At 36.2% G+C, this 21854-nt stretch overlaps 1 protein-coding gene across 3 annotated transcripts in view; it reads right to left on the bottom strand.

Annotated features, from left to right (window-relative positions):
* Positions 1 to 3594: 3594 nt before the first annotated feature.
* Positions 3595 to 21854, bottom strand: part of CEP57 (centrosomal protein 57) — a 39043-nt gene continuing 20783 nt past the window's right edge. For all 3 annotated transcript variants that reach the window (XM_025993262.2, XM_072726243.1, XM_072726244.1), the window contains 9 exons: positions 20165 to 20344; positions 19660 to 19781; positions 17879 to 17995; positions 17180 to 17257; positions 13162 to 13269; positions 12574 to 12651; positions 7791 to 8032; positions 7074 to 7218; positions 3595 to 5412 (listed from right to left, as the gene is read on the bottom strand). In XM_025993262.2, the coding sequence (XP_025849047.1) occupies positions 5179 to 5412; positions 7074 to 7218; positions 7791 to 8032; positions 12574 to 12651; positions 13162 to 13269; positions 17180 to 17257; positions 17879 to 17995; positions 19660 to 19781; positions 20165 to 20344 (1304 nt within the window). In that variant the 3' untranslated portion in view covers positions 3595 to 5178. The remainder of the gene's footprint in view (positions 5413 to 7073; positions 7219 to 7790; positions 8033 to 12573; positions 12652 to 13161; positions 13270 to 17179; positions 17258 to 17878; positions 17996 to 19659; positions 19782 to 20164; positions 20345 to 21854) is intronic.

The following is a 21854-nucleotide window of genomic DNA, read 5'->3' as shown; positions in this document are numbered from 1 at the left end:
GTGGGTATAACAGAAAGAGAAGAGGAGGAGGCAGAGAGTTTATAGAAAGAAATAACGGTGGAGAAATTCCTAAACCTGGAGGAGGAACTGGATATACAAGAATACAAAGCTAACAGAACTTCTCCATGACACATTGTAATGAAATGGTCAAAAGTCCATGATAAAGCCAGGGGGAAAAAGACCCACAAGGGAACTCCCACCATTAGGCTATCAGATTTCTTAGCACAAATTCTACAGGCCAGGAGAGAATGGAATGACCTATTCAAACAACTGAAAGATAAACATCGCCAGGCAGAAATCCTGTAAGTGGCAAAGTTATCCTTCAGAGATCAAAGAGAAATAAAGGATTTCTGAAACCAATAAAGTGTGAGTTCACCACCACTAACACTGCCTTACAAGAAATGTTGGAAGTAGCTCTTCCAGGTGAAAAGATCTAAGTACACAACATTCTTACTAAGGCCATCACTGGACAGAAAACTCTTATTTTAGAATATAATAATTGCAGCACAGATTAAAAGCATTAAAAATAACCATTCCTATTAAAATTTGGTAACAGTTCACAGTATAACGAGATCATTTGTGACATCTAAAGTATAAAAGGATGAAATAAGGTAAACGAAGATAAAATTTTTTTTTAGATTTATTTATTTATTCATGAGAGACACACACAGAGAGACAGGCAGAGACACAGGCAGAGGGAGAAGCAGGCCCCATGCAGGGAGCCTGATGTGGGACTCGATCCCAGGACTCCAGGATCACGCCCTGGGCCAAAGGCAGGTGCTAAACCGCTGAGCCACCCAGGGATCCCCCAAAGATAAATTTTTATCAGCATAAAATGACTTTTCCTAGGAGATGTTTTATGTAAAACTGGTAATCACAAAGCAAAAATCTAGAGACCCTAAACAGAAGAAGGACACTGAGCAAATCCCCAAGCACAAACCCCAGCTCACAAAGTTAGACAGAAACAGAAAGAAAAAGAAACAACAGAGAAACAAACTTGAAGGCCAACGAGAAAATGGCAGTACTGAGTCCTCACATACCAGTAATCACCCTACATGTAAAATGGATTGATTTTACTAGTCCGAATGCAGAGTGGCTCCATGGGTTAATACAAAACAGAATCAAAAAGGCCTGAAGGCCCAACTGTATGCTCTCTACAGAAGACTCATTTCAGCTCTAAAGACCTACATAGGCTCAAGGTGAAAGGATGGAAGATGACATCCAAAGCAAGTGGAAACCAGAACAAGGTGGGCATTGCCTGCTTACACCAAGTAGACTTTAAACCCAAAATTTAAAACTGGCAAAGGTCATAATAACATGATACAGCAATCATAAATATGTATGCTAACACCTGAGCTCCAAAATATATTAAGCAAATACTAACAGAACTTAGGGGAGAAACAGACATTAAAATAAGAGTAGGGGACGTTAATACCCCACTATTGCCAATGGCAAGATCATCCGTATAGAAAACAAGGGAGATGTGGCCTAGTGGTCTAAGGCTCTGGGTTAAGAAAATCAACACGGTAAACACTGGCACTGAACCACAATTTACAGCAAGTAAACTTATTAGATGTACAGAACAATTAATCAAACAGCAGAGTACACATTGTTCTCAAGTCCACACGCACCTTCTCCAGAGCAGATCATGATAGGACCCGAATCTTAGCAAGTTTAGACTGAAATCACATTATCTTTTCTGATCACAGTGTGTAGATCTATAAATGTATGGAACTTAACACACTTCTAAACAAATAGGTCAAAGAAATCAAAAAGGAAAGAAGTTTATAATAATAAACATGTTAAGAAATTAGATCTCAACCTAACTTTTTATCTCAAAAAAATAGAAAAAGAACAGATTAAGCTCAAAGTTAGCAGAAGAAAAGAAGTAAAACAAGAAGAGAAATAAATGAGAGACCAGAGAAACAAGAGAAAGGATCAATTGAACTAAGACCTGGTTCTTGGAAAAGATAAAATTGACAGCTAGATGGAGAAAAAGAGGAGACATTACAACTGATACCACAGAAAGACACAGGATCATAAGAAACTCCTATGAAGTTAGATGCCAAAAAATTACATAACAGTACCCATCAAGATATCAAAGGCATTCTTCACAGAAATATAACAATCCAAAAATTTTGGATCCAAAGCAATTCCAGGAAAAAGACCACAGCTGAGGCATCCTTGAACAACATGGCCGCTAGGGGTGTAGACCCCTCATGCAGTTTAAAATCCTAGTATAACTTCTGACTTCCCCAATACTTAGCTACTAACAGCCTACTGTTGACCAAGAAGTCTTACCAATAAGAGTCAAAAAACATATTGTGTTATATACTGTATTCTTAAAGCTAGAGAGAAAAAAAGGCAAGCTCATAAGGAAAATACAATACTGTAAAAAAAATCCATTTGTAAGTGGACCTACCCAGTTTAAACTCCCGTTGTTCAAGGGTCAGTTGTATACTACTAAGCCATAATAATAAAAATAGTCATGGTTCTGTCTCAAAACCAGAATAGACGCCAGGATTAAATCCTGGCATATGTAGTCAACTAATATTTGACAAGGGAGCCAAGAACACTTGACAGGGAAAGAGACTGTCCCAGTCTCTTCAACAAGTGGTTCTGGGAAAACCGGAGAAATACATGCAGAGAACAACGAAATTGGACCCCTACCTCACACCACTCACCAAAATTAACTCAAAATATATCAAAGACTTAAATGTAATACCAGATGCCATAGAATTCTTAGAAGGAAACAAGAGGAAGCTCCTTGATGTTGGTCTCATTGATTTTTTTGGACGTAATGCCAAAAGCACAAACAACAAAAGGAGAAAATAACAAATGGGATTACATTAAACTCTGCTTATGCAACTTTCATATTTGAGTTGATAGTTGTTTTATATATAACTTTGTATCTACGTCTGTTGGTTGTACAGGTGCCCTTTCTCCTTTATGACCAGGGATACAAAACTGAGACCCATGTGGTTATGTCAAAGCTCTTTAGCCTCCTGTAACTTGTCAGCTTATCCTTCCATTCTCACTTGCATACCTCAACTCATGTACCAGTGCCACTCAGCTGGTCACAATTCTCCCACGTCCCAAAATCTGGCCACTTCCCTTTTATTCTATCCTATTGACCTGGAATTCTCCCTTATGGCTAATTCCAGTTCTCCGGAGTCTAAGTGTCACTTCCTCCTCCAGGATGTTAACCTCCTCCTCTGTGTCCTCATAGCACTGCTCATGCGGTCACACTGTATTCATCACACAAGTGCTGAAATAATTCAGAGGTCTAGCACCTACCTGAGTAAGCATACCCTCCTTACTTAGCCTGGTAGCCACCTCGGCGTCTTACAACATAGAAGGTACTTGTATTTGAAACACACTGCAATAAGGCTCTTAAAACAGCCGTACGACGATGTACTCCTCTGCTGTAAACTCTCAGATAAGGAGACTAAGACAGTATTGGTATTTTGTTTTCAATTCTCACCTAAGGGTATTAAAAGCTGGAGTCGACAATCCGACTCGTACCCAAGGGATGGGGTGGGTTTTAGCACCATTAAACTTCTAATTAGGACTCAGAGCCACTAAAATGCAAAATGGGTGTCACACAATTTAATGACCTGAAATTCAAACACAGCGATAGCAAAAGTTTAATAATTGAAATGGTGGTCAAGACACAAGAAATATTTTCCAAGTCAGAGCAGTGATTCCTTGGGTCTGTGGACTCATTGTGGTGAATTCAATGGAGATATAAAGCTGCACACACAAGGAGAAGTTTACATAACATTTCAGAACATTCACAAACATCCAAATTGAAGGAACCTAAATCAAGAACTCTGTAAAAAAAATTAATTCAATTAAAAGGCCTAACAAATTTAGAACCCAGATAGGCACTGCATTTCATGCTGATGATACCCAGATAAAATCCCAGAACTCCACTTCATTCCCAGGGGAGGCATAAAAAGGAATCTCTTTAACATGTGGTTAATGTGTTAATTAGTACTCTTTAGAGTAACTTCTCTTATGCCATGAGACTGTTCAGTCTTGTTGGTTTGGTTTCTGTGTGAGCATGACATAGGCATATGTCATACATATTCTTATTGTTTCTTGATATGTTAATATCCTATGTAGAAATTCAGTTTTTGGAGAAATTACAACAAATAAAGCCTCTTATTATCAGGCTGTAAGGAAAATTTCAGTGTTTCCTTAGAAAATCTGCTTTATTTACTTCAGTGGCAAATATATAAAAAGTTAACATGTCTTGATCTATGCAGAATTATGATTTACATTATTAACATAATGACAAACTGCATGTGTACAGTTAATGCCACACTCATACTATACACTGATACCATGTCCAGGGTTCTTCTAAGTTTCAAGATTGAAAACCACAATACCTCAAACTGAATAGCATGATTACAAACAGGTATTTAAAAACAGCAAATGTATATGCTTTACAACATTTCGTCTTCCATCTTCGTTCTAAAAGCTCATTTACTTCATTAACAATTTGTTTATTCTTTAAAAAATGCTTTTATAATTTCAGCAGTTAATGGACTTAAAATGAATGCTTGGGTCTTTAAATTTTTTTAATGATGGATAACATCAATACAAGTGCCTTAAATACTGATCAGTGTTTGAAATGTCAAAAAGCAAAACAATCCTCTTAAATATGTATAAATACTTAAATAGAGAAAACCTCCATCAATAGTCAAAGTACATTTAATGGTCATACTGGAAAGGAGAAACAGGCGGTTCGTGCCAGGGGAAGATCTAAAAGGAGACTTTTTAAGCAAACACTGCCTATGGGACAGCCTCATATTTTGATAATTTAAACCTAATTTTACTTAGATATGTAAAGAACTATTAAAAAAAAAATCACACCCACAAGTAAAAAATTGGCAATTTGTTTACAAAGTGCAGTATTTCATTACAGCAAATTCATCTCAAAGAAGCAGAGTGTGTGGCTTCCTAGCTGTTAAGACTCCCCTGGTTTCCATTCAGGTGGTTTAATATTTAGTCATGATGCATCACACAAGAAGCCTGTGTGATGAAGCCTGGGCCCCTTCACACCTGCTATTCATTAATTCCAAAAGAGAGTATGAGACCTGGAGAGTAAACTGGCCAAATCTGATTGATGAGGTACAGATTATCTGAATAAAATTTATGACCTGGTAACAGTCAGTAATCCCAACATAAACTACTGCTTTGTAATGAACTCTGTATAGTTTGCATGTCCTTCAATAACTGCAGATTCTTCCTGCTTTTCTCACCGGGTCTCAGCTTGGCAACGTCCTTCTTGTTTGTGGTCCCTGTGGTTCCAGAGGATCGACTGCTGCTGTTTCCTTCTTCATCAAGAGTCCTTCTGGTGGTTCGCAAGTCCCTCTTTTGCTTCTCTATCTTCTGTTTCTCCAGCTATAGCAGATAACCAAGGCAAGGAAAAAGGAGCAGCCAATGAAAACATTCTCTTCTGACAACTGGTATTTTTAACTCTCACACAAACCAAGATGCAAATAATATATTCTGGGTTTATTGTTTTAAAACCTTCAAAAATCTGCTGTACCTGTCATTTAACACTCAGTGTGTAAAAACATGACATACAAACAAGTGAACAGGAGTAAACACACCAATACTGGTGCTGTTTCTGAAGGTGCTGCCCAAGTGCAGAAGAGGGTTTGGAGGAAGGCATCATGAAAAAGACAAAAAAAATTGACATCATAAGTGAAGGAGGACAGGACAGATACTAATAGATGAAGAGGTGAACGGTGATTCTAGAACTAGTCTGAAGAGGCAACAAAACATGCTCTAACTAGATGAAGACATGGTAATAATACAAAAAGGTTTTGATTTTATTATTTCACTATTTTAGAAGAATTTCACACAGAGAATTTACTTATTTTTAGAGAGCTTTACTTGTACTTTAAACCACTGCCAAGTTGGTTTTCCATTAGAATAGAGTCTAATGTACAACAAACAAATCAGACCATTACTTCTACAGCAATCATTTGCTTATATTCTTTTTTGAAACATGAACTTTACAAAAAAATACTTCAGAGCTCAGGTTTTGGAGTTGAAAACACTCAAGTTTGCATGCCAGCTCTGCATTTACTACTAGTGGGTTAGTGTTTCCTTGCACAGGAGTTACTTAATTTCACTTTAAGATCTGTCTACCTCCCAGGAAACTTAGCCTGGTTTCCTATAAAATAAGATCATACACTCAGTTCACAAGTGTTCCATGAAAATTAAGAGGACATATTCAGACGCACTCAGCATCATGCCTACTACACAGCCACTAATCAGTAAATGTCAGCCAAGCCTGTTCTGCTCCTAGTCTTTCTCCATTTCCATCAGTGGTACCGCCATCCTTTCCTTCCAAATGATATTCAGCAGCAAGTTGCCCTGATCCTTCTACTTCTAAAACACACCTCCAATGTGTCCACTTCACGCCCACTGCAGTCACTGATGACCTCTGGCAGAGAAGAGCTTCACCCGGCCCCGCTGTTCTCTCCGCCTGGTCTTTAAGCCCACCTCTAGCAGTCACAGCTCTCTCTTAACAGCCACGAATCATTATGTTTCTCTCCAGATGAAAACCCTGGAATGTGCCTTCCCACTGCACTTAGTAGATATTAAATACATGGCTGTTCTATTCATTTAATTAGCAACATAAATATAAATATAAGATTTTTTTTCACGTATTTATATCTGACTTATTCCTTTGGAAATCAATTTCTAAGTGCTTTTTAAAAGACTAAGGTAAATTTAGAACCATTTAAATTCATCATGGAAGTTAAAGTTTGTTCATATAAAGGTAAGAAAATTAAAAATATTAAGTATTTGAAAGATGTATCTTAGGTGGTAAAATCTCTCACAGATTATAAAACTGTCTTCCTTCCTAACCCACTTAACACCAATTCTTAAGTGTCTACAGGAAAGAAATGTTTCCTGTAGTTCCCTATCTGTAATACACTTAAGTGGTCATCAATTAACATATTTGAGGAAAAGGGTTTTTTGGGTTTTGCCTCGTTCTTGGTTTTGAATCATTCACAACAGGGAAAGGGAAACCGAGTGTGAGTTACCTGGGCTTGGTATTTCCGAACTTTAGTTATTTGGTTGGCTTTGGCCTCCATCCTCCCCACTAATGCCTCCAGTTCACACTCTAAGTTGTCCTTCAGTTCAACAGTTGGGGATTCTTGGATAAGTTTCGCAAGCTGCTGGTGATCACTATATAGAAAATAAAGGTAGGGGTTGGTTAAGTTTTCTGTTTCATGGTTAGGTCCACCACATCCCACTACTCACCATGGGACCACTGCTGTGTGCAATAAAAAATGACTCAATTTTGTAAAGAGAAACAAGATTCAAGAAAGGCACTGGAGGCAAATGCAAAAGGAGTTCTTAATTTCAAAGACCTAGTTATTTATATTTCTACCTCCCCCAGAACAGGATACACGAATAAAGGAAAGCCTAGAAAGAAAGGATCTTGTTCCTTAGATACTCACATCCTAACTTACCATGTAAGCTTAACTAAACTCAATGTATTTCAAGCTCCCAAATAAGGAAATAAGACTGAAATGTAAACCCTGGTCTTCAAAACATTTAACAATATTAGAAAACAGAGAGATTTTCCCCAGAACAGTTGTATCTGTTAAGGTCCTAGTAACTTGCTCAGTGGTTGGTGTAAGGACTATTGCTCAGATATTCGTTGAACAAATTAACAATAGGATTAATGAAATCACTAAGGTTAATATAAAGTTTTAGAACTAAATATAATTTAAAAACCAAAAGCTAAAACTCACAAGCTCATTTGCCCAAATTCATCTTGTAAAGTCTGTAAGACTTCTGATAGCTCTTCATTAATGCTGTTGGAGGAGGGAGGTGTTCCTGACAACTTCTTACTTTTACCACTTCGTGAAGAACTTTGCTTTGTAATAGGAACGCTGTTGACCACTCTATCGTTGCAAAGGGCTTTACTGTGTTGCTTCATCAGATGCAGGACATGCTGAACATTGGCTACCACAGCATGACTAGGACTGGTGGACTGAAGAAAAATGAGAATTAACTGAAGCCAACCCTCTAAATGTTTTCCTGTTTACTCCCTAATCTGAGTTAAAAGACCCCCACCCACAAAAAGGCTTTATGATATAAATCTCCTAGAGTAAATCCAAATACCAAGTCCCATTTAACCTCTAAGTATCTATACTCCACTTTAGTCTCTACCCTGCTGTCATTCCCTTACAACCACCTTACTATCTATTGGAAGAAGATCCCATTGGCCTCCCTGCCCCCAGTGTCTTCAGTCTCTTAACTCCATAGTGCTATCAGCTATCCTAAAAGATCTTCATTGTAGTATCAGGTTTTTCCCTTATGAAATATTCGATGTTAAGTCCACTAACACTAATGTCTACACTCCTCAGCATAGGAAAAAAGTCTCTCATCATTGAGCTGCAATTTATATTCCCTGGCTTTATGTATGCCCCATCATTCCCTACTGGAACTAGAAGGTATTATGCTAAGTGAAATAAGTCAGCCAGAGAAAGACAATTTTGATTTCACTCATATGTAGAACTTAAGAAACAAAACAGATGATCATAGGAGAAGAGAAGGAAAAATAAAATAAGGTGAAAATGGAGAAGGAGGCAAACCATTTTAGGGTCACCAAACTATAGGAAACACACTGAGGGTTGCTGGAGGGAAGGGGGAGTGGAGGGATGGTCTAACAGGGTAACAGGCATTAAGGAGGGCACTTGATGTAATGAGCCCTGGGTATTATACACAATGGATGAATCTGAATTCTACCTCTGAAAATCTGCATTACTTAAATAAACTATATTTATTTGCACATGTCATTTCTTTTGTGTGGCCAATATTTCTACCATTCTTTAAAACCCAGTTCAAATATATTAACTTGTAAAGACTTCCTTAAAACCTCCAGGTAATGAATTGGTCCGAATAAGCAGTTGACTCTAAGATCACCTACAACATTTCTATCATAGCGTTTATCACGATAGATTGCAATTGTGTTTGCATATTTATTTCATGTACTAAATAGTGTATGTACTTCCAGGTGTTAGGGGCTGTCATTATATTCATTTCTCTATCCTCAAATACTAGGATGTACTAAGTCCATCCTTGTCATATAAATAACAATAGGAATAACCTGGTAGCCTTCTCAAGATTTCTGGTTTTGAATATTAAACGATGGTCTCAGCATACTATTTCATTTACAAACAGATGCCTAGGCTAACTTGGCTCCATAAGCATAATCTAGACATCTTGTTTAAAATGCAGAGTCCTAGGCAGACTCCAAACCTGATCAGTGCAGGGGTCAAGGCTTGGAAATGTATACTTTTAATTCTACCAGTTGATTCTGACCAGCCAGGTTTGGAAACCACTATACTAAGCTAAATATGTATTTTTTTAAATTCTACTTTCTATTGTTGGGTAGCAAATTGAATCTAGCATTATATACTAAGAAGTATGTATACTGTATCCAAGTGGGGTTTATTCCAGGAATTCAAGACTAGTTCAATTATTTTTTAAAAAATTGATCAACGTAATGTAGTAATGTTGTAACTTTCAACAGTAAAAAAAGAAAAATCACATAACCATATCATTTAATGAAGAAAAAGCATTTGAAAAAAAATCCAATGCCTTACTGGGTACTCTAAGCAAAGTAGAAACAGAAGGAAATTTCCTCTAGCCTGATAAAGAGCACTGACAACCTACAGCTAACATCATGTGAGACTGAATGCTAATGCTTTCCCCGGACTTAAGATCAGAAAGAAGGCAACGATGTCTACTCTCATCATCCTTGTTTAATGTAATACTGAAAATCCTAGCCAGTGCAGTAAGGCAAAAAGAAACGAAAGGCAATGCAAATTAAAAAAATAAAACTGTCCCTGTTTACAGATGACATACTTCTCTACATAGAAAATCCTAAAAAAATCCAAAAATTAAGACTAGTAAGTGAATTCAGTGAAATCTCAGAATGTAACTTCAACATATAAAAACTAAATATACTAGCAATGATCACACAGAAACTAAAACTAAATCCAACTTACATTTGCTCTAAAACAATTATGTGAGTATAAATGTAATAAAAGACAAGGGACCAATATGCTGGAATCCACAAAACACTGATGAAAGAAATCAAAGATCTAAATAAATAAAAGCGATACTGTACTCATGGTCTGGAAGACTCAACAATCAATTCTCCTAAGCTGATCTATGGGTATAATGAAATTCCAATAAAAATTATAACATGATTTTTTAATAGATAGAGCCAAGTTTATTCTAAAATTCATATGAAGAGGCAAAGAAACTAGAATATCTGAAACAATTTTGAAAAAGAATAATAAATAATCACTCTCCCTGATGTTACGACTTATAAAAAGCCACAGTAATCAAAGCAGTGTGGTACTGGCAAAGAGATAAACACATATATCAATGGAACAGAATAAAAAATAAACCTTGTCTTAACAAGGCTAATATTGTCTATACAAATCATTTCCAGTGGATCATAGATTTAGATGTAAAATATAAAATTATAGAATATATATGAAACATAAGTGAAAATCCAGAGAATGTTGGTCCTGGCAAAGATCATATTAGACCTGACATAATCCACAAAAACACAAATCTCAATTAACTAGATTTCATCAAAACAAAAAGCTGCTTTGTAAAACAGTGTAAGAGGGAGAAAGACTGGAGGAATATATTTGCAAACTATGTGTCTGATATATGACTTATATCAAAACAACTCTCAAAACCTAACAGTAAAAAAACAAGCCAGTTAAAAAAGGGCAAGAAATGTAGATACATATTTCACTAGAGGATAGATGTACGGTAAATAAGCACATGAAAAGAATATGACCACCATCATTAGTGTAATATAAATTAAAAGCACAGTTAGCTTTCAGGATGTGTATTTTATATCTTTTTAATTTCATTTTTCTAAGTAAATCCTTTTTTTTTTTTTTTTTTTTTTTTGCATTTTGTAAGTGTACTGGTCTATGACAACATACAATTAAAAATAAAAACTGACCCTTCACAATACAGAATTTGAGGACACAAATATTTCACAAAGAGTACAAATAACTTCAGAAGGAGAGTTCAGGTTGAAAAGACTGGTCTTTGAACCTAATCTGTTCAACCTTTATGTTAATGACTTCAATGAGAATTACCAAAGGCTTTACTTCAGGATAACAAAATACTGAACTAGATTCTAATGCAATGTGGGATAGGGTGAATCTATTCCTATAGAGTCTCACTTACTTACAAATATTGTATAAGATAATTAAATCTACAAATGTAGGACCTACAAAGACTAATGCAAAGACTCAGGAAAACACCTGTTACTTCAACTAACTCTAAAATCAATGAGAGCAAGGGATGATGTGGCTTCTCCCAGAACATGACAAAGTCTCTATTTAGTGCTAGTCACACCACATTTAGAAAAGAAGAGAGTAATGAGGAGGTAAAGAAACTCCTAAAACACATCCTATGCTGAATACCTAAAGAAAACAAGTGTTTGTTCATAACCTAGAATAGAGTAAGGAGTGAAGAATTAAGATAAAGTTATTTTCAGAAGTTTTAAAATTTCTCTACAGTCAAGGGCTCTTTTGTTCCATGTGGATCCCTGACAGCAGAGCAGAAAAAGAACAATGAAAATTAACAGTGAAAGGTTTTAACTTATTTAGGAACTTTCAAATAAAGTGGCCTAGAAATGTATTACTGAGGTCTCATCAGATGTAATTTTTTTAAAGATTTTATTTACTTATTCATGAGACACAGAGAGAGGCAGAGACACAGGCAGAGGGAGAAGCAGGCTCTATGCAGGGAGCCCAGGATCATGACCTGAGCAAAAGGCAGGTGCTCAACCACTGAGCCACCTGGGCATCCCATATATTTTTATATTTATTTATATATAAATTTTATATTTATATATAAATTTTATATTTATATATATATATATTAAAGATATATTTATTTATTTTAGGGAGTAAGTGGGAAAAAGGCAGGAGAGGGAGAGAGAATCTCAAGTAGACTGCCAGCTGAGTGCAGTGCCCAATGTGGGGCTTGATTCCAGGACGCTCTGATCAGACCTGAGCTGAAATCAAGAGTCAGCCGCTCAACTGACTGAGCCACCCAGGAGCCCCTAAACTAACACAGTGTTAAGCATTTATTGAAATTACTCAGTACTTGCTGATATTTGACAAAATTATCATCTCTACATTTAGACACTGAAGGAATCTAAGATTCAAGTCTATTTGTAACTACTTCTTGGAGAATGAGCTCTGTAAGTAATATGCACGTGAGGACAAGCAGGATGTGATTTCTATTTATTTAAATATCTACTTATATTTCCTTGCACATACGCTTTATCTGCCTTAAAGTCCCCCTAGTCTCTTCCCTGCTCCTCCAGTCCCATAAAACTTTCCATCTCTTTCTCACATCACTATGATCCATATTGATAAAAGGGCAGAAAAATGTTTTCCCCATTTACAGGTGTAGGAGTTTTTTTAACTCAAATAACTAAGTTGTAAAGAAAAAAAAAAATTCAGACTTTGACCAACTTACCTTTCCAGCTACAAACGGCATATCCCCCAAGCATAATCTATAATGTGGTTGTACAGCAAAATAGTTCCTAGAACTTTTCTGAATGGAAAAAAAGTACAAGTTTACTCACATGGTGATAAAAACTAACCATACACAACAAGCCTGAAATTTCAGCTTAGTGCTGGGCTACTTGCTTCATCGATACTGGCATGTTCTCAAGCTCCTAATAATACTTGACAATGCATCCTTAGCCTAGCAAAGGGTAGGAAGGAAAAAATAGTACCTGCCAAAATAGCAATTAATCTCAGTAAAGAAATAGTGTGTATATATGTAATGCATGTATAGTCACATATGTCTAAAGACATGTGAAGAATAAAAGGTCATTAAAGCAGTACTGAATAATCAAGATTTGTATGTGTTTTGCGGTTCCAAAAATTTTCATACATATTATCAAGATAAAAATTTCTAAGTAGATATTACTTATCTCCAGCTTCCCAATGGAGAAATTGAATGAAAGAGATTTTTCTCATCCAAGTTTGATATACCACATTGTTTTATGAGCATTTTCACATAAATCAGCACTTTGACTTACTGGTCCTGTTTTCATACCTTTTCAGGTGGTTTTGACTTCTTTTTTTTAATTCTTCTTGCACTGGGAACATATGGAGTTGTCTTATCTTCAAAAATAATTCTATTTGTTTCTAGCCCAGTCTGCAACTAAGAAAAATACAGCAGTGTAAAGTTAATGCTATGGAAATAAGAGCTATTATTTAAATTTGAGATTTAAATCCGATAGTAGTATCTGACTGAAAAAAGCTGTGTAAATTGTCAATATTTTATTTTTTTTAAAGATTTATTTATTTATTCATGAGAGACAGAGAGAGAGAGAGAGAGGCAGAAACACAGGCAGAGGGAGAAGCAGGCTCTATGCCGGGAGCCCGACACGGGACTCAATCCCAGGACTCCAGGACTGCGCCCTGGGCCAAAGGCAGGCGCTAAACCGCTGAGCCACCCAGGGATCCCCGCCAAATATTTTAAATCAATATAACTCTCTCATTTTATCTTGAAATGTGGTGTTATTTATAATTTTTCTTCTTTTTTTTTTTGATTGGAACCCTTTAGCTCCATTATTTGTGGTTGTTCCATAAATTAAGCCTAAGGTGATCAATGTAATATATAACTCCAAACCAAAGCTTTGATACGCTCTTTTTTACACATGGCAATTGCATCAGTGCCAGAAACAAAGCAGCTGGAGGGCAAAATACATTTCTTCCTATTTAAAAACTCATACTCTTAGAATGTAAGAAAAAGCAACCAGAAATTTATGTCCGAAAGAACTAAAAGGTGTATCACAGCAAATGCTACCATGCCCCTTTTCTCCAGAAGTTTAGTAAAACTACATTAGTTTTAAAATAGTTCCCTATGCACACAGTAGAAATTCCAAAGCCAATTACTAGGGATTTCAAACAAGGACTGGTACCTTCCCTAAATCAATGTTCAGATTTCCTTTTTTTTTTTTTAAGATTTTAAATAAAATCTTTATTCACAACACACACACACACACACACACACACACACACACACACACAGAGGCAGAGACACAGGCAGAGGGAGAAACAGGCTCCATGCAGGAAGCCTGATGTGGGACTCGATCCCGGGTCTCCAGGATCAAACCCTGGGCTGAAGGTGGCGCTAAACCACTGAGCCACCCGGGCTGCCCAATGTTCAGATTTCCTAAAAGAAAAAACATTTACGCCTGTGGATTTGTCTACAATAGTGGTTTTCAAACCAGCCTGTGTATCAAAATCATTTGGAGTTCATGAGGAATATTCAGATTGTCATGATCTTCTCATTGTTAAAGTTCCCCAGGAAATTATGACGGAGTTCGGAACCAATGGACTAAATAAATACCGAGAATACTAACATTTCCCACAATGACTGCATTCTTAAAGCACAGAAATCTATTCAGAGACAAAAGAATGGAGGGATGTGGGCAGCTCGGGTGGCTCAGTGGTTTAGCGCCGCGCCACCTTCAGCCCAGGGTTTGATCCTGGAGACCTGGGATCGAGTCCCACATTAGGCTTCCTGCATGGAGCCTGCTTCTCCCTCTGCCTGTGTCTCTTCCTCTCTTTTCTCTCTCTCATGAATAAATAAATAAAAATAAATGGAAGGAGCCTTGGTGCCCATCGAAAGATGAATGGATAAAGAAGATGTGGTATATGTATACAATGGAATATTACTCAGCTGTTAGAAACGATGAATACCCACCATTTGCTTCAACGTAGATAGAACTGTATTATGCCGAGTGAAATAAGTCAATTGGAGAAGGACAAACATTATATGGTCTCATTCACTTGGGGAATATAAAAAATAGTGAAAGAGAATAAAGGGGAAAGGAGAGAAAATGAGTGGAAAATATCAGTGAGGCTGACAGCACATGAGAGACTCCTAACTCTGGGAAATGAACAAGGGGTAGTGGAAAGGGAGGTGGGTAGGGGGTTGAGGTGACTGGGTGATGGGCACTGAGGGGGGCACTTGACGGGATGAGCATTGTGTGTTATGCTATATGTTAGCAAGCAGAACTCCAATAAAAAATATACAAAACAAAAAGAAAAAAAAATCTTAAAAAAAAAAAAAAAAGAATGGAGGGATGTCTCCCCTCAGGAGCACCTACATTCCCACACATCTAATAATGCTTTATATACAGTAAACTGGACAGGATTCATTGAACATAAAATTACTACCCTGGGGGAAAAAAAAAACACTACTCTGGAAAACCTATGAGGCCAATGAGTTTGAATAGCATAAAAGAACAATTTCTTTTTAAATGTTTTAACTTCCAGTTTATTTAGTTCTTCCTGGTTGTGGTTATGTATTTGTGTGGCAGAGTTTTAACTATTCTAAAGTACTTTCATTGTCTTTTCTCCTGTTTGATCTCTCCAACACTAGGAAGATATAAAACGAAGACCACTTCATCAATGGTAATCCAAGCTCTGAATGGTTAAATATCTTGCCCCAGACTATACAAGTTAAGGTTAGCTTGACTTGGGGGCACCTGGGTAGCTCACTCAGTTAAGTGTCTAGCTTCAGCTCAGAGCATGATCTTGGGGTCCTGGGACCAAGCCCCATGTCAGGCTCCCTATTAGTCAGTGGGGAGTCTGCTTTTTTCTCCCTTTCCCTCTGCCCCTCCTTCACACACCCCCATCCCCCGGGCTCACATGCAGATTCTCTCAAATAAATAAATACTTAGGGGGGGAAAAAAAAGTCAGCTTGACTTGGAACCATGTTCGGTCTCTGGTCGTTGTCATTCCACTATAATGGTGTTCAACTATCAGAACTCAAAACTTTTTACTGTATTACCAGTAGTAACTATTTGGTCCCTTCTTTATACCTGCTAAGTGAAAAAGAAAGCACAAATACTGTAAATTAAATTCATAAGATAATGAACTTGCTTTATTTTTATTTCACATACAACAGAACTCACCACCACAATGTATATAAAGCACAATCCACGAGTTTGCATGTTACAACTGAGGAAATGGAGACACAATAAAGTGGCCTACCCTAAAGTGGAATGGGCAGAGAAACCACGTAATTTCAAGATTTGTTGGTGATCAAAAATAAAGCCACATGACTACATAACTCAGCACACTAAAAGCAAAACAAAACAAAACAAAACCCACAAATTGATCAGAAGGTAAATATTTGAGAAAGAAATACACTGGGTTTAATATAGAAAGAGAACAAGTTAAACCAATGAGTTGTGGAAGTGACAACAGGATGTTTATGGTCCTGCAAGCCTATGTACAAACTGAGCTCGGGGCACTGCTGGCATCTGGCCGCAGCCTCAACTGCACAGCCTCCGTTCCTAACTGGTTTAGAGTTAAGTCTTGCTTCTTGTGTTAATAGGGTAAAAAAAAAGATACATACAAATGTAATACTTAAAGACTTTGGAAGTGGGAGGGCAATATATAAGAGGTATCTGAAGAAATAAGCTCTTAAGATAGTCTTCAATTACAAACTAGGTGTTTATCTGTACGACTTACTGGGAACAAAAGTATTAGTGTATCTTTTAGAAACCCAGTTCTGGGTGGTATATATAAACGCCATGTTTCTGTGAATTCACACTGCCTCATCTATTCTGGCTGATAGCCAATAAATCAAAGACTAGGAGCAAACAGACCTCACTCCCCTCATATGGTAGCTCTTGAGTTAGTATGGGTCACTAGCTTCTGGGCCAGCCCATTACTTCAATTTCTGTCCTGGTGTTTTGAAGCCACCAAGGAAAAGGAAAATGTGTGAGAAAACTACACGATGGCTTTCAAACATTTCCAGTAGCAACTCCTGTGAGACATTTTACATGATTATTATCTTATGTATACGATCTTTTATGTTTTTATTGATTTTTTTAAATGCTGATTGAAACCCCATAATTTGGACAACTAAAAAATTGCTCAACTTTTACTCTCTCCCTTTAAAAATAAAGGTTTATAATTTTCCATATTCATCTATGTCTGACAATTTATATGTTGGACTCTTCCAAAATATAATCTAAGAAGCCCACAATCAATCTTTTGCTTATGAAGAATGAAATGTGAGGAGCCAACCCGCTGACACTGCAACTCACCTGGGCTGCCTTAACTTGCATACGTTTCCTTTCCTGTTGTTCTTCCCGGAGTTTTGCTTCCAACTCTTGCATTTTTTTCTAGTGATAAAAATATTAAAAGTGGTTAGTGAAAAGACTTTGTGTCATCATGTAAAATTGTAATACAGAAGCACAATAATGTGCTATACAATTTTAGCATGGTAAACATATGCCTGTTCACTCTAGTAATGACACTGTGCTGGCCAGTAACCATGACACTCTCCTTTGTGATTCATTATCAGTCATCTGTGAAGTAGCTGTGAATCAGCTGAACAGAATTATGGGTAAAATCTATGGCCAAAGAACACAGTTCTGTATGAAGCCATATAGGCTACATGGAAGCTAAATTTGGAACTTAATCTCAGCGGTATTAAATACTTCCCAAGTATTTAAAACTATGAAATGAAATGAAAACTATAAAGAACAATTTAAGCCAAGTAATACAAGCCTTAAAGATGCTCAATACCATTTAAGCCTCCAACATTTTCAAAAAGAACTACTTCCTTATGTACATCAAGATTATAAAATGTGAACACTCCCTCCAAATTTACATTTTTTCTTTAAAAAATACGTTCCTTTGCTACAAGATCACTGTTGGTCGAATATACAGGATTATAAAGTGATCAATTTTATAAAAGAACCAGTATTATGCACTGATGAGTAAAAGACACATTTACTGACTTCTGCCAGGGCCTGCATTGTGGTAAGTTTGTTATACTCCTGTTCAAGAAGATCCAGCTTTTCCAGCTGGCTCTGCACATGTGTTTGATCATGTTGTCGTTCTCTTTCAAGGGAAACCTAGGGAACAGTATTAAACATAGCATGATAATGTGACAAAACAAAAAACAACTGACACTGGGCATATGCTATATACTATATTTGTCTGGCCTTTCATAGAACCACTTAGGTACTATAGAGAAATTCTAGGATAACAATATTAAGATGAAACCACAGGGAGAAATAAAAAAATACAAGTGGAATCCTGTTCTTACCATATATTTTATAACATTTGGTTGCATATACTGGAGGCTTCCATTACACTCTGGGATAGCAGGGATTTATTAGATATATATGGACTAATATTTTCAATGAGTCTGGTTCTCTTACACAGTTAATATCTAAATTAAGGCAATATTCATGGGTTTTGTATCTACCATTTATACTTCCTCTGAATTCTATGCAAAAAAACTATTATTTTTTTTTTGAAGTTTAATGTCAAGGCTTTGAAAACACTGCCACCTGACAGTCACAGGGTGAACCATTAAACTAGGCTAAATTGAGATCTATTGGTAAAAAGGCAAAACACCAAGTACCTGAATTTATAAACTAAATAAATCTTCATCTACAAGATTATGGCAGTTATGTGTCATACTAACAGAAAATCTGAATAAGACAAAATATAGTAATTTTCCCAGGAATTTGTGTCAACTACAAAATCCCTCCAAACCACTTTAGTGGACAGTTACTGCCCTTAAAAATAAATCATTTTATTTCCAATACTGGAACCATTCTTAAATACCAAATTTATACTAATGAAAGTTACTAATTCAAAGACATTATATAGGGATCCCTGGGTGGCGCAGGGGTTTAGCGCCTGCCTTTGGCCCAGGGCGCGATCCTGGAGACCCAGGATCGAGTCCCACATCGGGCTCCCGGTGCATGGAGCCTGCTTCTCCCTCTGCCTGTGTCTCTGCCTCTCCTCTCTCTCTCTCTCTGTGACTATAATACAAAAAAAAAAAAAAAAAAAAAAGGACATTATATATGTATAATAGATATATCAATCAAAACATTTTATTTATTTATTTTTAAAAAAGTATTTTATTTATTCATGAGAGACAGAGAGAGAGAGAGAGAGACAGACAGAGACACAGGTAGAGGGAGAAGCAGGCTCCATGCAGGGAGCCCGATGCAGGACTGGATCCCAGATTCTCCAGGATCACACCCTGGACTGAAGGTGGTGCTAAACCGCTGAGCCACTGAGGCTGCCTTAATCAAAACATTTTAATCTTCTCTTACAGATGCTTTCTAACCTAAGAACTGGAATATCCCAATGAAAAGAATTACTATATTACTGTATATAGTGCTTTACCATTTCCAATCATGTGGCAGATTGAACTATCCTCTTCCCCTCCTTATAAATGATTCCAAGTAATTTCCATCTTGGGCTGTTAAAATTGTTCAAAAGCCAGAAGCTATAAAAGCTGTATAGAGAGGATATGGCAGGGAGTATGAGGGTCATCCAAAAAGGAAACCTCTTTATAGCTATGCTGAAAAAACAAGTTACATTTTTCCTCAAAAGCTTACAGTAGTTGTTTCTCAAGATGAATCACTATTAGTGATTAGGATAAAAGGGAAAATGATTATTATAATAGAACCATTAGTCTTCACTGAAAAAAAAGATCTTTAGATCAGTCTAATTTTCACAACTAACTGTTCTTGAAAACGAATCTGTGGCACCATACCTGTTTTTCTAACACAGACGTTCTTTCCATTTCTGCGTGCTTTATCATATTGCGCATGTATTCCAACTGTTTTTCTAAAAGATTACATTTATTTTCTGCAGCTAACAACTGAGATGTCAGTTCTAAAGAGAATATGTAAGAAAAGCAGAAATTAGCTCACACACAGAACAGCTGTAACAAGCTATTTAATGGGAACTAACTCTCCTGTAAATACAACACTTTCCAGTAGCTCTAGAAGCCTATTCAGATGACCTAAGTCATTTTCTCTCTAGATGCTAGTCCAATCTGTCTTGTATTTAGTCAGTAAATATAAAACAGGACCATCAGCACTTGTTCTTCAAAATGCACTTGAGTATAATCCAATTCCAGAGTGCCCAAAGGCACTGACTACTAGAAAACACTAATGTCAAATTGCTTTTAGAATAATCGTACAATACTTATTTTGTGTATTTCATTTTGTATTTTGTGTATTTGTAGGTTTCACCTCCTTCATAATTAGACGAACCTTGATTGTGCTTTGACTCCTCATTCTTTGAATTCTCTCTTTCTTGTATCTGTTCATCCAATACTTTCTTATATTCAATTGTTTCTCTAGACAAGGTTTTCACACTTTCTTCTGCCTGAATCCTTTCAAGTTCTAAGCGTCGAATCTTATCTTGAAGATTCTTCAGAGCAGAAAATATGGCTGCCAAATCCAAACATGAATAATGTTACTATATGGAAAAAGTTCAATTAAAAAAAAAAAACTCATCTAAATAAAAAATCAAATATGGGTGGGCTCAGGGGAGAATCATTCTTTGGGAAAAATGAAATGTTAATTACTGCCATATAATTGTTTTTTAAAAAAAATCGATTTAGAGACATCTTCTGAGTCTCTGATACACACTAGGTACTTAAAAAAAAAACAAATTATAATGGTAAAACATTTTAAAGATTTCATAAAATGGTAAAAATATTTAACTAATCATACAAAATTCATAACTGTCCAAAAGTACATCAACCATCAATCTCTTTTGTTTCATTAAGATCGCATGCAGAAACCAATTGTAGAGTTAAAGATAAGCACAAAAAAGGACTATTTTTAAAGATTTATTTTTTTGACAGAGAGAACTTGTAGTGGGGACAGGCAGAGAGAGAGAGTAAACTCTCTGATGAGCAGGAAGCTGGACTGGGGCTTCATTCCAGGACTGGGACCCTGAACTGAGCCAAAGGCACGCTTAACCAACTGGGTCACCCAGACATCCCTATATAGGAAAAATTCTAATCATTCTTTAAATTGCCCCCCCTCCCACAAAGTTTCTAATTATAAAAGTAATACACAGTCACAACAAAAAGAACTTATACTTCTACTACCAAGAGATAATGACTATCATTTTTGGTTATTCTTTTAATCAATCTTTTTTGATATGCATAAAATAAACTGAGATCAAAATTTATCTAAGTTTTCTTTTTTACTTTAGCCCTATGAAACTGTGAGTACTCCCTGATACGATCAGATAATCTTAGATTGTCTGCTCATAATCAATAATTAAAAATTAAATAATTAAGTTGCTGGGTCCAAAAACATCCATATTTGAAAGGCTCCTGAAACAAAGTACCTTCATAAAGGGTTGTATCAATTTATACTTTCACAAGATGTATTTTTGGCAATATATAATCACTATTAATTACAGCATTTCTGTTATTTTGATTAAGAAACAAAAGCTACTTCTGGTTATTTCATTTTGCATTTCTATGAAAAAGTTTATGTATGTGTATATGTATACATATATGCCAATTTTCTTTTGAATTCCTTAAAAGACCCCCCCATCACTTCATTATTTGGTCTTTAATTCTAAGTTTAGATGTTGCAAGTTTTGGTATAAGATATTCTGATTTTTTCACATCATTGTAACAATCTTTCAAATCAAGTTCTTTATACAGGAGAATGTTCTTCTGTAACTTTAAGATATATAAACTTTACATTTTCTTTTATTATACTTGAAGTTTCATAGATTTTTACATTTAATCAAATGAAACAAAAGATACTTTTGTATTGAAGGAAGAACTTCAAATGGCAACTGTATCATATACCAAATTTGCACAGGTATAATTATTACTCACACAACACATAGCTAGTACATAGTTTCTTTTTCTTTTCTTTCTTCCTTTCCTTTTCCTTCCTTCCTTTTCTTTCTCTTCTTTCTTTCTTCCTT

The sequence above is a fragment of the Vulpes vulpes genome, chromosome 11 (genome assembly GCF_048418805.1).
Source record: "Vulpes vulpes isolate BD-2025 chromosome 11, VulVul3, whole genome shotgun sequence".
Taxonomy (NCBI): domain Eukaryota; kingdom Metazoa; phylum Chordata; class Mammalia; order Carnivora; family Canidae; genus Vulpes; species Vulpes vulpes.
Note: the sequence above shows the minus strand (reverse complement) of the source record. Positions and strands in the feature narration are given on the sequence as shown.